This window comes from Thermobia domestica, chromosome 3 (genome assembly GCF_964235325.1).
Source record: "Thermobia domestica chromosome 3, izTheDome1.hap1.1, whole genome shotgun sequence".
NCBI lineage: Eukaryota > Metazoa > Arthropoda > Insecta > Zygentoma > Lepismatidae > Thermobia > Thermobia domestica.
In genome coordinates, this window is record NC_137456.1 from 47,527,614 (window position 1) to 47,541,567 (window position 13,954).

Below are 13,954 nucleotides of genomic sequence, written 5' to 3' on the forward strand. Positions count from 1 at the left end.
CAGTGCATCGAATTGTGACTGACAACTGGGTTATCACAGACTGTATGCGAGGTGGGTGTCAAAAATGCTGACATAGCTCATAAAAAGCAAAGTATGGAAGATGCACGTAATTTTTTGGCATGGGAATTACTTCTTTTCTCACATAGTGATGAGGGATGAAACATGGATATCGTACGCCACTGGGAACTCGAAGTAGCAGTCAATACAATAGTGGCACTCTGGAACTCCTAAAGAGAAGAAATTCAAACGAACACGACTAGTTCCCAAAATCATGGCAACCATATTTTGGGACTAAAGGGCATGATTTTTGTGATATGCTTGGAACCAGGACGAACCCTTACACCAGATTTGTATTACCAAACACTGAATGATCTGCGACATACCCTCCAAAATCGGTTGAATGCTACGCTTTGGACTTCTTCTGCTCCATCACAACATCCGTCCACACACACACACACACAGCTGCTCATACTGTTGAAACAATTCAATAATTTCGATGGAAACTATTCAACCATCCTCCTTACAGATCCGACCTTGACCCCAGCGATTTGTTCCTTTTTTCACCTGAAAAAGTGGCTTTCATCGAAGTGTTTCAACGACAGTGAAATGCTCAACATATCAGTTCTGGACTGGTTGCACTTTCAAGTGGCAGATTTCTACACATAGAGTATACGGAAACTTGTGCTAGGGATGCGTATGAGACGAGTCGAGACAGGATTTTTCTGACAAAATTCGAGTCGAGACACGGCTCTTCCAATAGAGAAATATAAATTTTTCGAGTCGAGACATCACTTTTAAAGCACATTTTCGAGGCGAAACAGCCACAAATCTTGTCTCGTGCGCATCCCTAGCTTGTGCCAAGCCACCAGATATGTCAGAAAGTTCATGGTGACTATGTGGAAAAATAGCCAAAGTAAGTACTTGAATATCAATATCACAATAAATTTCTTCTCCTAACAGTTTCTTGTTTTTTTTTTAAATAATAGCAGTCCTTTTTTAACATACGTCTCGTATATTTCTTTTTAGCTCTTCTTTTTTTCCTGTTATTTTAAAACAGACTTTTCCACAACCAATGTCTCGTAATACACCAGTATGCCGCAAAAGTTATTATTTAAAAATTATTCTTGAGTAATGTTCAAACTATGTCTAAATCAAGGATGTTATAAAATAGAGGATCTGCCTATACGTATCTTCATCCTATTAAATTAATGAAGACAAAAAACAATCGAGCATCGGCAAGTCTGATTGGCTAGTCTCGTTTTCACCATCGTCTGATTGGCTATTTTCGTTTCTGCCATGATTTTTGGATCAAAACATTGCGATCTTATTGGACGGAGTGGGCAGAGTAGGGGTGGTGAAACAGTGACGTATGGCTTCAAGTTTTTGTTGTAAGGGCAGATCCTCTATTTTATAACGTCCTTGGTCTAAAGTGTTACATGTTACAATAATTGTCATAAGAAAAGTTTATATTCGTTAAAATCTGAAGAGAGAGGCCATAAGCTTACTTTGAAACGTTAGAATGTAAATTTAAACATTCTGTTCTAATAGAGAAAGAAACATCTTTCACTCTAGTTTCCTTTATTATAAATATCTCTGAGAAAACAATGTTGAATGTATGAAGTATTTCAGTTACTTGGAGATACCTATAATTTCTGCCAGAAACGAAGCCAGGTGTCTATAAAAGTAGAGAGTTAATCTTTGGGACGCAGATTAAGAGGTCATAATTGTGTGTCAGTCATATTTCTACATATAACAATAATCTTAGAAAATTATTACCTCATTCAATAATATTTTGCAAGTATTAAATGGGTAAAATTTCCAAACTTAACTTTTATTTGTCATTACTGAGATAAGAATATAAAACAAGTAGCAGCGTCACGTGTACGTGTACATCACATAAAGAAGCTTGATTTATATGTTGTGATATTTTCTCAATTCGGAAGTTGTAGTAAGTTTCAACCATTTCCGGTTTTAGTAGAGAGATTAGAGTAGAGATGGAATATATATTTTGGGACGCTTAATTGGTTGTGGGAAAACAGCTCCTCGCTATCTATTACCGTTTTTACTTTATAGCAATGAACGTTGAAACCGGAAGTGGTGGATTTCTTCTACTTCCGGTATGAATAGAGGGTTAAGAGAGAAGAGACATCTATTCGTAGAACGCTAAAAGGATTACATAAAACCACTTATCGCTATCTCTGATTGTTTTTACATTATGTATATCAATATTGAAATTGAATGCTGCAGTGGATTTTTACCACTTTCGGTTTCAGAAGACTGTTAAGAATGGAGGTGAATTGTATTATTGGGACGCTTTATCGATTCGCAGCGATACTACTTCTTGCTAGCTATTACCGTTTTTCTTCTATAGTGATCTGCGTTAAATCCGGAAGTGGTTAATTTCCTGCACTTCCGGTTTGACTATCATCTTAATCAGGGAACTCGATTTCTACCATTTGAACCTCAACATTGTGGTCAAAATTAATGATGATTCATCAAGTAATTCTTGAAATTTTTTTGTCTCCCGGACGGACAGATACCCGGACAGAGAGAATAAATGTATAAAGGATTTTTTTTTTTTTTGGTAAACTATTTCTCTTTAAAATACACAAAATATGAATAAGTGGATATGTAACATTACAGCAAGAGAAGTCAGCTTCCTTTTATGTGATCTTAGCAACTTATGCAGATTAGTGGTGCTGGAGGACATGTTGATTGCAATTTGACAACGGGCCGATTTTATGGGCGTGGTTAGTTCCCAGGCTAATAGTGTACTGTTTTTGTGCATGTGGATTGGTCTTAGTCTGAAAGTGGGCCGATTTTATAAACTGCTGAAGTCATATCCCAATAGTGGGTCGATTTTATGAACATGTTTAAGTTATTTGTGATTATTGGCCGATATTATGACATAATTATATTTTCAGTCTGCACTAAACATTCATTATGTCCTAGGCCAGCAGTCTCCTGATTTTATGAATATGGTTAGGTTTCGGCTCGATAAACAGTCGATTTTGTGCATGTAAATGAGCCTTAATCTGGCAATGTGTTCAATCCTGAACTGTCGGTTGGCTGATATTATGAAAAAAAAAAAATCAATTCTTGAGCTGACACTAGGCCGATTTTTGTTAGTGTTGTTATACCTAAGCAACAGTGGGGCGATTTTATGGATGTGATTAAGTTAGGAGAAAACTAATTGTTTAGGAAGTTCTTTCTAGGCGCCAGAAAGAGGCATTGGGATTTGTATGTGCACACCTAAGTACTTAAAAAGAAAGCGTGCTCCTCTGTGGTTAAACGGTTAGCGTACGCACCTTTGGCGTGGAAGACCCGGGTTCAATTCCCGGCGCGAGCTCAGGTGGTTCGGATTCCACGTTAATCAGTCGGTCCACGTCTCATACAGCCTCGCTGCTGAACGGGACGTTAAACTCAAAATCAACTCAATTAAGAAGAACACTAGTCTATATTCGAAAATATGTTATATGAGTAGGCAGACACATAAATTAGTTTTAAGTATTTTCATAAACTTGAATCAAGCACTTAATTTCCTTTCTTTTAGTCCTAAACGAAAGTTTTGCTTTACTTGGTCGACGAGCCTGCTACTACGAATCATCCCGAGTCTACAATGAGTCCACAAGAGAGGATAGTCCATATGGAATTGAAGACATACCTACTCACTTGTGTAATTACTTAATGTACTCCGATGTTGGCGTAAACATCACAACGTGGGAGGTTCTCGTCATTAACCCTGAAGTAAGTGAATCATTTTTTTTTTATATCAGTATGTATTATATAGGCTGCTTGTGTTAAACCTTGCATGCCTTTTGTATCCATACATTTAGGCTCAATTCCTGATTAGGCGCAATATTTTCGGTACTGACCCGATAACAGTGAGATAATTAGGAAATTAGTTGAATTAAGAAGTATCCAACCCGCATTACCGCGCTGGATTAGATTGACTCCACGTTTGCCAAACAAAATATATCTACCCACGAAGTTCATATAAGCTATATCAGTATCAATGCTGATGCGTTTGATGAATTGAAGTTTAAACTATGATAACCAATAGTCTTTAATATAAGTACTTCTACACTATTAAGTCTATGACGCGGAAAACCCGGGTCATGTAGTTCTGATCCCACGTTAATCTTTAAGTCCACGCGTTAGATGGCGTCAATACTGAACGGGACGCCATATTCCAAATCAATAAATCAACAAACGTATGAGTTTATACCTTTTAAAATCCAATTCTTTGTTTCGTTCCTATTGGTGTCATCTATAGAAACGCAGCTTAAACTCTTTTCGATTAATGTGATAAGTAGATTCAATGTTAAGTTTAATAATTTTGTTTTTGTTCATCTTTTGATTCTTATGCCTTGTCGATATTTAAGCAATATATTGAGATTATACAAATAAGAACAACTTGTCGTAATCAAACTGTTGCAGAGCTGAAACTTCGTTGGCTTATGTTTGAAGGACCTAGAATTGGCCTAGCTAATTGCACTTGCTAGAACTTCGTCCATTTCTGTTTGCCCCAAAGGACTTTTACCTGCTGCAAGACAATGCCCTCCCGATCCGTCAGCAACTATTTGTCTTTTCTTTCATATATAGAAAGGTCCTAAGGATATTCTGTCATAATGCTGATTTACTCACCGACAAAATTACGCATTATTACTGTTGATGAAATCCCAGAAGTTGTATTCGAAGTCGCCTTAGAAGGTCACCTACAAATTGCCGAATAGTATTCACAAATTTGTAGATGACCCTCTAAGGAGACTTTCCCATAGCCATTCAGATATTGGAAACACATGCATTGCATTACATAGAATCTATTTTGAAGAAATAAAACAAAACATCAATATATCTTCTATTTTAATTTTTTGTTTTTAGTGTCTTATTACAAAAATTTACAGACCAGAGTATGAGGATGTTTTCTTCTCTACAAGTAAGTTGTTGATTATGCTTCCGTTCCCAATAATAAGTTTCTAATAATAAACTTGTCAGAGGTTTAGATTTTGTTAGGGAGTGATTGACAGTAGCTGAAAATCTGTCCAGAGTATTTTCATGTGTATTATTCCTTAACAATATTCAGGGTGTCGCAGCCATCTTGTAATTTAAAACAAATGATTTTGATTTTAAGTAATTCAAATATGCGTTGATTGGATGCCTAGTGACCTAATTCTAAAGCTAAAAATTTTCAGGAGTGAAATCTGAAGTTCAATGTCTAATGAATAATTCATATTTCTGTTATACGAGGAACAGTAAAATAAATAAATAAATAAATAAATAAATAAAAAATTAAAAAAAAATTTAAAAAATTAATAAAAATAAAAATAAAAATCCGGAATATGGTTCTCGTTTTGGCATTTATCATGCAATCACAATGAATCTTGTACAGTACTTTAATAGCATTTGTGCCTAATTATGAATTTGACAAGTGTTAACACGTCAGAAGAGGCATTATACGAGTAATTTAGCTGAACGAAGGAATGTGTGCTGATCATTTGATGTAATTCCACAGCTCGAGCAACGCGCAAACATCCAGTTCATGTGCAAATTGGAGAAAATCTGCTTCAGAGACTCTGATAGCCTTAAAAACAGCTTAGCAGCATCGAATATTTCGTATTTTTTTTTTTTTTTTTTTCCAAGGCTAAAAATTGGCCTTTTCCGTTTCGCCAACGCAGGAGAGATCAAAACCAACGCTGCGGCTGAGCTTCGGAAGATACCACAAGAGGCATTTTGTCGGTGCTTCCACCAATTGCATGAGCGGTGGAACAGGTGTGTGTGTGTGTGTGTGTGTGTTCCCAAGGTGTCAACTTTGAAGGCGATTAAATAAGTGTGTACTTATATTGTGGTGATAAAGAGCTACAACAGAATTCCGGGAACTTTTTGACTTCACCTCGTATTTGCAACCACAATCATAACTATTAGATTATGGTTTTGTAACTTACTGTTTACTAAATTCTTTATTTCTTTTTAAAGGTACTCATACAAAGAAGCGAATGTAACCATGAGTTCATTTATTCATTTTCCGGAGTTACTTCACGTGATATTCAAACGGTTCATATTGATAGATAAACAATTAGATCTAAGAAAGGAAAGGTGTTCCTTTAATTAAACAAGTTATATCCTTATCTCGTATTGGATTCTTTTCCGTAGAGAGAGCTAGAACACGACGGCCTACCTGGTGATTTCAGGAGATTTACTGACCTGAAAAAGGAGGAACCAGGGTTGAAAACTACTCTGTCTATTGGTGCTTGGTATTTGAGAGACACCAAAAATATCTCTGATATGATTTCTCTCAAGGAGCGAAGACAAATTTTCATTAATAGTACTGTTAGTAAGTATAATACGAGTGATTACTATTAGATTTATTTTTGTTTGAAGTGAATTTGTATGCACACTTGTTTGTTTATTTATTTATTTTTATTTGGGTTCACTCGAGCAGACGATTCTACCAAATAGAAAATTTATAGATAAAATACGATGTGAAACACTTTCCGTGAAAGAATGAGAGTGTGAATATAAAGTAATTACTGTCAGTGCACAGCACATTGAAGTGAATTTTGAGTGATAGTAAAAATATTGTACGTGTAAGTGTGCTCTTCCACTATTCTCGTTTATGTGTATATATCCTGTCGCTTCTGACGCGCCTGCTCGCTACGGACGCACACCCTCGCTACCGCTCAGGGCCCCCTGCTGCGCTCCAGCCCTGACTCAGTTTGATAGCACTCGTGCTTTTAGTGGCCACCTAGCACAAGTTGGTTCGTATTTTATGCACTGTAGTTTTTATGCCATACGTCCACACTATATTTATACTGAACCCTCCTAACCCTGAAAGTAGTAATGGAGCTCTTCATTTAGTGCATGCTCTGATACAAGAAATACAAAGATCTAATCTAACCCGAAAATGTAAGAAATGTGTCAAAATTTGGTAGAACCATCTGCTTGAGTTATGCCTTTTATTTTATTTTATTTATATATTTATTTTGTATTGTAATATCTAGTTTTAACACAACAAAAGTAATCGCATTTAATTCGTTTATTGTTCTATTTCAAACCAGAATACATGAGAAGCTTATGGACCTATATGACATAAAGAAATACAAATGAAATTATAACAAACTGTATATGAAAACAAAATTATCAGGAAATGTAGCTTACATGTTGCGCAAACGACAAACAATAAAAATGGCCCATTTATTAAATAAATTTATGAAACAATTAAGAAAAAATAACTAAGTCAACAGGAAACATATTTCGATAGTCGAACCAAAGGAAGGGGTAGAAAACCACCTATCAACGGCATCACATCCAGTGCCACTGCCTGCCTTTCCACACCATCCAATGACACCACACCCTACTTGCATAGCACGTCGTCCAGTTGTACAAATGTTCAGTATTGTCCTCTGTGTTAGAGAAGAAATATCTCATCTAGTTCTTTTCCATGTAGTAAGGTGCCAAGAACCGACGATACGTTTCCACGTTGGATAGCAATAGATATGCGTTGTATTAAGAAAGATGTTGAACGAATATCTCCAGTAACGATATAAATTGCGTCTGCCTACTTCTCTAATAAAATCAAGGCTTGCAGATCCCCAAGCACCACTAGTCTCGATGGCAATTGGAGCAAAAATAAATTTATCAAGGAGGCTGTTATATTTCCTTTGCTTTTCTACTTCTCTACGACTAGCAACAGCCCCAGCATTCATAACAGCTAAAGGGAGACTTGAATGGGCAAATGTATCTGAACACGTAAAGTCCCAAACTAGTGATTTGCCTTTCAACCAAGGAACTAATGTCATGCCATCAGGTCGTTTACCATCTGAACAACATCCTGAAGGTTCACGTATTGAAGGAATTCTAGCTGTGGTAAGGGCTCGTAAAATGATATCATTCACAGAGGAGTGTCTAGCGTGTCTACCCATGCTCTTCATGCATGACAGGTCATGCAGGCCACGTTGGTTAACTTGATCCCCGCAAGCTGGACAGCGATGTGGCACACAAATATCTGCATCTAATCTTAAGGCGACAGAGATTCGAAATGCCTAATTAGTCATATGAAGACCTAATGGTGGGGAGGGTAATGCATTCAACCATGCCCCAGTATGTAGGGATGAGGCAGCACGAATCCTGGCTTTATCCTCTGGAGCAATAACTGACTGTAAGAGAAGTTCATGAAAATGCGCTGCAATTGGTGTGTACCAAGATGCCTGAGAATCTATTTTGTTAATCTCTGGAAGATCTGTATCTGTTAAATTTTTCCATTTGGTAGAGCCTTCTTGAACTGTGCCATCTGGGTCTAGGTGGTAACCTTGCGGAAGAAGAGCCTCGACTAAACGAAGAGATCCGTGGTAGGACGCTAAAAAGGAAGGAATCGCCATATCCACGGATCGTCGAATACCAAGACCCCCTAATCTCACAAGTAAGGATGCTTGAATCCAAGAGTCGTCGCTTAAGGAGCAGTTTAAAATTGACCCCAGACCCATTTTAAGGATATAATCGTATTTCTCCAGTAATGGAGTCTCATTCCAAGAAGAAAAACATCGTAAGAAGTAGTTTAAACGAGGGATCGACAAAGAGGCACGTAGAAGAAAGAAAGCTGCATGGACAGAAATCGAGGCGAGTCGAGACAAAAAATATTCTAACTTCGATATTTTGCTTAACAGGACATTGGTAAAAGCTTCCTTTGTGAGAGCGGAGCCTAGAAGACAAGCATCCTGATTAGCGCATTTAATTATTTGTAGCTCTGCAAATATAAAGAAAATCGTAGACTCGCAGTGAAATAGCTATTGCATCAACACTGTTCATTGGAAAGTCATGTTTTATAGTTCATTCTCTTCAGCATGAAACAAGCTTTCCAGAGGTGCTATGTGTTGTGGTCCATAACGTACTTGAACAGGGAAAATTGGAGAATGTCATGAAAATTCCCTCCAGAAATCCCTCTCATCAATTTTGGACCCCTCTGGAATATCCCCAGGTAAAAACACACAATCTAAATGTATTTAGAAAAATACTATAAGGGATAAGAAATATGTGTAGGTCTAAGTCTCATTTAGCTTCGCTGCTGAAAGGAGCACTAAACTCCAATTGCAAACCTAAAGTATTGTCCATATATATGTTTCCGGAATGTTGTAATTTTGGTATTTGTCATGCAATAACAATGAATCTTGCACAGTATAGTGCCCTTAGGTTGCCTATTTCTGAATTTGACAAGTATTAACAGGTCGTAACAGACAATGTACGAATAGTGTAGCTGAACGGAGGAATGTGCAGGGATCACTTGACCCAATTTCACAGATCGAGCAACGCGCAAATGTCAAGTTCATGTGCAAATTGAGAAAAATATGCTCCAGAGACTTTAATAGCCTTAAAAACAGTCTAGCATCATCGGATGTTTGGCTCTTCCTAAAACTAAAAATCGGGCCTCAAAGGTACCCGTTTCGTCGCCGTAGAAGAGATCAAAGCCAATGCGACACCTAGATTTCGGAAGATACAAAAAGAGGATTTTCGTCTGTGTTTTCAGCAACCGCAGGATCGGTGGAACAAGTGTGGTGTTACGATGGTGCATACTTAGAAGACGATTAAGTAAATGTATATTTATATTGTGGTAATAAAGCGCTACAACAGAATTCCGGGAACATTTTGACTTCACCTCGTATATATATATATATATATATATATATATATATATATATATATATATATATATATATATATATATATATATATATATATCAGTTGATAGTTCATATCGAGCAGAACAAAATAACATGCTTGGTGATGAATTCTCATGCGTAGTTTTCTTTTCAGAAAATATAAAAGAGAAGAGCTTTTGAGGTGCTAAAATGCAGGTCGTTTGTTATCAAAAATAAATTGTAGTCATTATATTGCTGGAAGAAGTTATTTATCTTTGTGCTATATCACCTAGCACAGTCGTTCTCAACCAGTGTCTCACGACACGCTGGTAAGTCATATAGTCCTCTAAGGTGTGTCGCGAAATTTTAGAATTTAAAAATAATGAAGAATTTAATAATAAATATTTAAAATCGAGTGTACCAGTCAACACTTTCAGCGGTAACAATAATAGCTCAGTGCTATATAGAGTCATTATAAAAATTAATGGTTTTTATCATTATAATAATATTATTATTATGTATAATAAAAATATCAAACATGTGTGTCGCTATGTCTGGACTTTCAATAAAGTGTCTCATTATTCAAGATAGATTGAGATTCACTGTCCTAGCACATTGTATCTATTATTATTATTATTATTATTATTATTATTATTATTATTATTATTATTATTATTATTATTATTATTATTATTATTATTATTATTATTATTATCTTGTCCTAACTATGACATAATCTTTACGCACATAGGGGCCGCGGTGGCTCAGTGGTAGAGCGTTCACCTCTGGTGCTAGGGGTCTCGGGTTCAAACCCTGCTCCCGCCAAGTGAACTTTGTGGTGGACAAACACCGTGTGCGTGGGTTTTCTCGGGATTCTCCCGTTTCCTCCCACTTTCTTCATTCCACCATTTCATTCATTACTCATTATCACCGTCTCCTTTAGCATAACCGTGGGACGTAAAACTCAAAAATTTCATTTCATTTCTTTACGCACATACTACTTACAACAATGATTAAAAGAAATTGTAATTGCTTTTGCAGATTTATTGTTGGACTATAATTTCGATGGATTTGACATTGACTGGGAGTTCCCTGGAGATCCATATTTGGGTGGAGTCCCTGACGACAAGGAAAACTTTCGAGATTTTTTGCTGGAGTTACGAGAAGCGTTTGACAACAGCGGAAGAGATTTGGAAATAACGGTCGTTGTTCCCGTTAACACCTCCCTTATAGATGCAGGATTCTATGTTGAAGAGCTCTGCAGGTAAATAATGTATGGTTCCGGTATAATAAACTACCAAGATAAAGAATATCTATTGAAAGATTGCCTACATGCCATAAAATTGATACATTGCTAGAAATAGTCAAAGTTACTGAATGTCTTCCTTTCTCCGGACACATTCTCTTTTATCTTTCTCATCTTGTTCGTGGATTTTCTCGGGGTACTCCCGTTTCCTCACACATTCTCATTCCAACATATTTTCCATCAGTGGCGGCGATTGGATGTTAAATGTGGGGGGGGGGCAGGGTATGATCTGTTCCTGTAGCTTTCTTAACTCTACGGGAAGACAAATAACCAATACATACTCACGCAACGACAAATATTATATGGCACCATTTTTTTTATGAACCAGCAACACATACAAAAACTTTACATTTCCAAATGAAACTATATACATTACGGGGTCACTTCAAAAAAGTGGGGGGGGACTGCCCCCTCTTGCCGTCCCTGTTTTCCATCATGCATTTGCACTGTATCCACAGGACATAATCATGGGAGATTAAACAGAAAAAATTCTTTTATCTTTCTGGAAATTGTCTGGTTCCAGGTAGTTTTTTTTTTTTAAATATAGTAATACGTACGAGTTTTTATAGAAAAATAATCAGAACGTTGTTATTTGTTACTAGTAATCTAAGTGAACTTACCTAATAGCCTGAGCATCATCATCCACGCATTTAGTCGACTAGTAATCGTGTGTTTTGAGATTAGCACTGCGGATAACGTCGTACGTTTTCGCCTGTTTTATTATTCTCCAGATTGTTTGCATTGAGTTCAGTATTGTCATAACAAGGGATATATTCCACGGGTGAAGATTTTCTCCCGGATAGTGACTGTATATGAGGTGTGTTCAAAAAAACGACCAAACTTATACTATAATATATTTATTGTTCATCGTACAACATTTCAAACACTGTTCCCCTCAAAGTAGTTCGATCTACTGGCAACACACAGTTTCCAACATTTCTTCCAATTTTGGAAAGCCTCCTGTGACGTACCTTCTGGGATGATGGGCAGGTCTTTTGTCACATTATTCTGAAACTCCTCTATAGTTTGGAAACGATGTCCATTCAAAGTGATTTGAAGTTTCAGAAACAGAAAAATATCTGCTGGTTCTAGGTTCGGAGAACATGATGCTGGCGCACAACGGGAGTCTGATGTTTTGCCAAATAAAGCGAAGCGAAGCGATGAGAAGCGAAGTGTGAGTAGGCGCATTGGCACGGTGCAACATCCAAGTCTTTTTTTTTTTTTTTTTCGCAGTTCAGACCTCTTCCAGCACACATCCCTCAACCGCGCTTAAAAAAAAAAAAAAAACTCTTGTACAACCGCGGTTGTTTACCATCTCGGCACTTTATTCAGGATAAAGATGCCTTTCCAATAAAAAAACACAACTAATGTCACCTTGATCCTTGATCGACTCATGCGTGCCTTTTTGGACGAGGAGACCCTGAATGAACTGAAAAGCAATTGAAATGTATCTGTAAATGTTTTGCCAGGTTTGTACCAAAATTTCATACATACATTTTGTTCTTCACGCCCTTTTCCGTTACTGTATCATTAATATTACGAATAGCTTGTGCACGCACTCTTTCAGTGGCTATATCTCGGCAGCTAACGGCCATAGCAAAACGAGGCAAATGGCAATTTGTTGTCTAAACCTTCCGATAGTAACCATAGGACACTCTCTCTGTCAATTGAAGCTTCATCTCACTCAGATGTTTGATTTATTTTTGAGCACATCTCGTTTAATGAATCATTATTCCCAAAGAACATTTAATTACATTCTTCCGACACTAGTAATGATTTCAAGGGGTGCCTCAGAAAAATTTCCCCTTGGAACTACAAAAACCCCTCCAGAGGGGTATATCCGATCGTACTCAACGTGGGTTTTTGCTGTACTATTTTCACCCCATCCCCCTATGTATTGAAAGTTCTGTTGTGAAAAATCTGGAACTATCACTTCCTACCAGTGCAATATAACTTCAAGGATTTCTCAAATGTCCACCTTTCTACTCATATCATCAATCAAACCTATTGAAGAACATTGGTTCAACTAATATATGCCCTTGGTTATTAGCAAAAATGTAATTCCTAATCCTAATCATAGCAAGAGTACCTGGAGCATGAAGGAATAATGACTAAAGTAATAATTTTGTTTTCACTGTGTATTCACTGAACCAGTAAGTTTTTTTTTATGTGTCAAGATATTTAATGTTTATGTAAATCTTAGAGCGTTTCAATATTGGACTTAAGAAGAAGTTGGTCAAGTGCTATATATAGAGCATTGGACTGTATGGTTCAGAGACTTGGACATTACGGAAGTTAGAGAGGAAATATTTGGAGGGCTTCGAAATGTGGTGTTTTAGGAAGATGGAGAAGATAAAATGGACAGAGAGAGAAACAAACGAAGATCTTTTAAAACGGATAGAAGAAAAGAGGACACTTCTAGCCACCATCCTTCGTAGAAAGGCCAATTGGATTGGACACATCTTGCGAAGAAATTGTCTTCTTCACTCCGCCATAGAGGGAAAGATGGAAGGGAAGCTAGGAATAGGAAGAAGAAGAACACAGCTGATCGATGATTTGAAAGATAGGAGAAAATATTGGGAGTTAAAAAAGGAAGCTGAAGATCGACAAAAGTGGAAGAAACATATCCAGGCCAAAATCTAAAATTGAAAAAAATTCCTCATTAGTCACAGGACCTGCCGAAAGGCAGAATACTTAATAATAATAATAATAATAATAATAATAATAATAATAATAATAATAATAATAATAATAATAATAATAATAATAATAATAATAATAATAATAATAATAATAATAATAAGAGCTTTTTGTTTCAAATATCTACACTTGAAATGAGATGTCTTGTTTTTAGTTGAATGGAAGTTGGTAACCCAGCTATTACTGCAGGGTTGCAGCCACGGAGAGGTCTACCTGATCCGGATCCCTAAACCCCCTAGCTCAACAGTACTATTTCTCAATAAAACTGTATTTGTTTAACTGGGAAATGATTTATTTAGCATGAATCTGATCTCAC

General features: G+C 36.7%; 1 protein-coding gene across 2 annotated transcripts in view; it reads left to right on the forward strand.

Moving 5' to 3' along the window:
* LOC145680363 (endochitinase-like) overlaps window positions 1-13,954 on the forward strand; it is a 41,129-nt gene that overhangs the window by 13,212 nt on the left and 13,963 nt on the right. For both annotated transcript variants that reach the window (XM_081750776.1, XM_081750777.1), the window contains exons 3-5: window positions 3,554-3,747; window positions 6,154-6,334; window positions 10,674-10,896. In XM_081750776.1, the coding sequence (XP_081606902.1) occupies window positions 3,554-3,747; window positions 6,154-6,334; window positions 10,674-10,896 (598 nt within the window). The remainder of the gene's footprint in view (window positions 1-3,553; window positions 3,748-6,153; window positions 6,335-10,673; window positions 10,897-13,954) is intronic.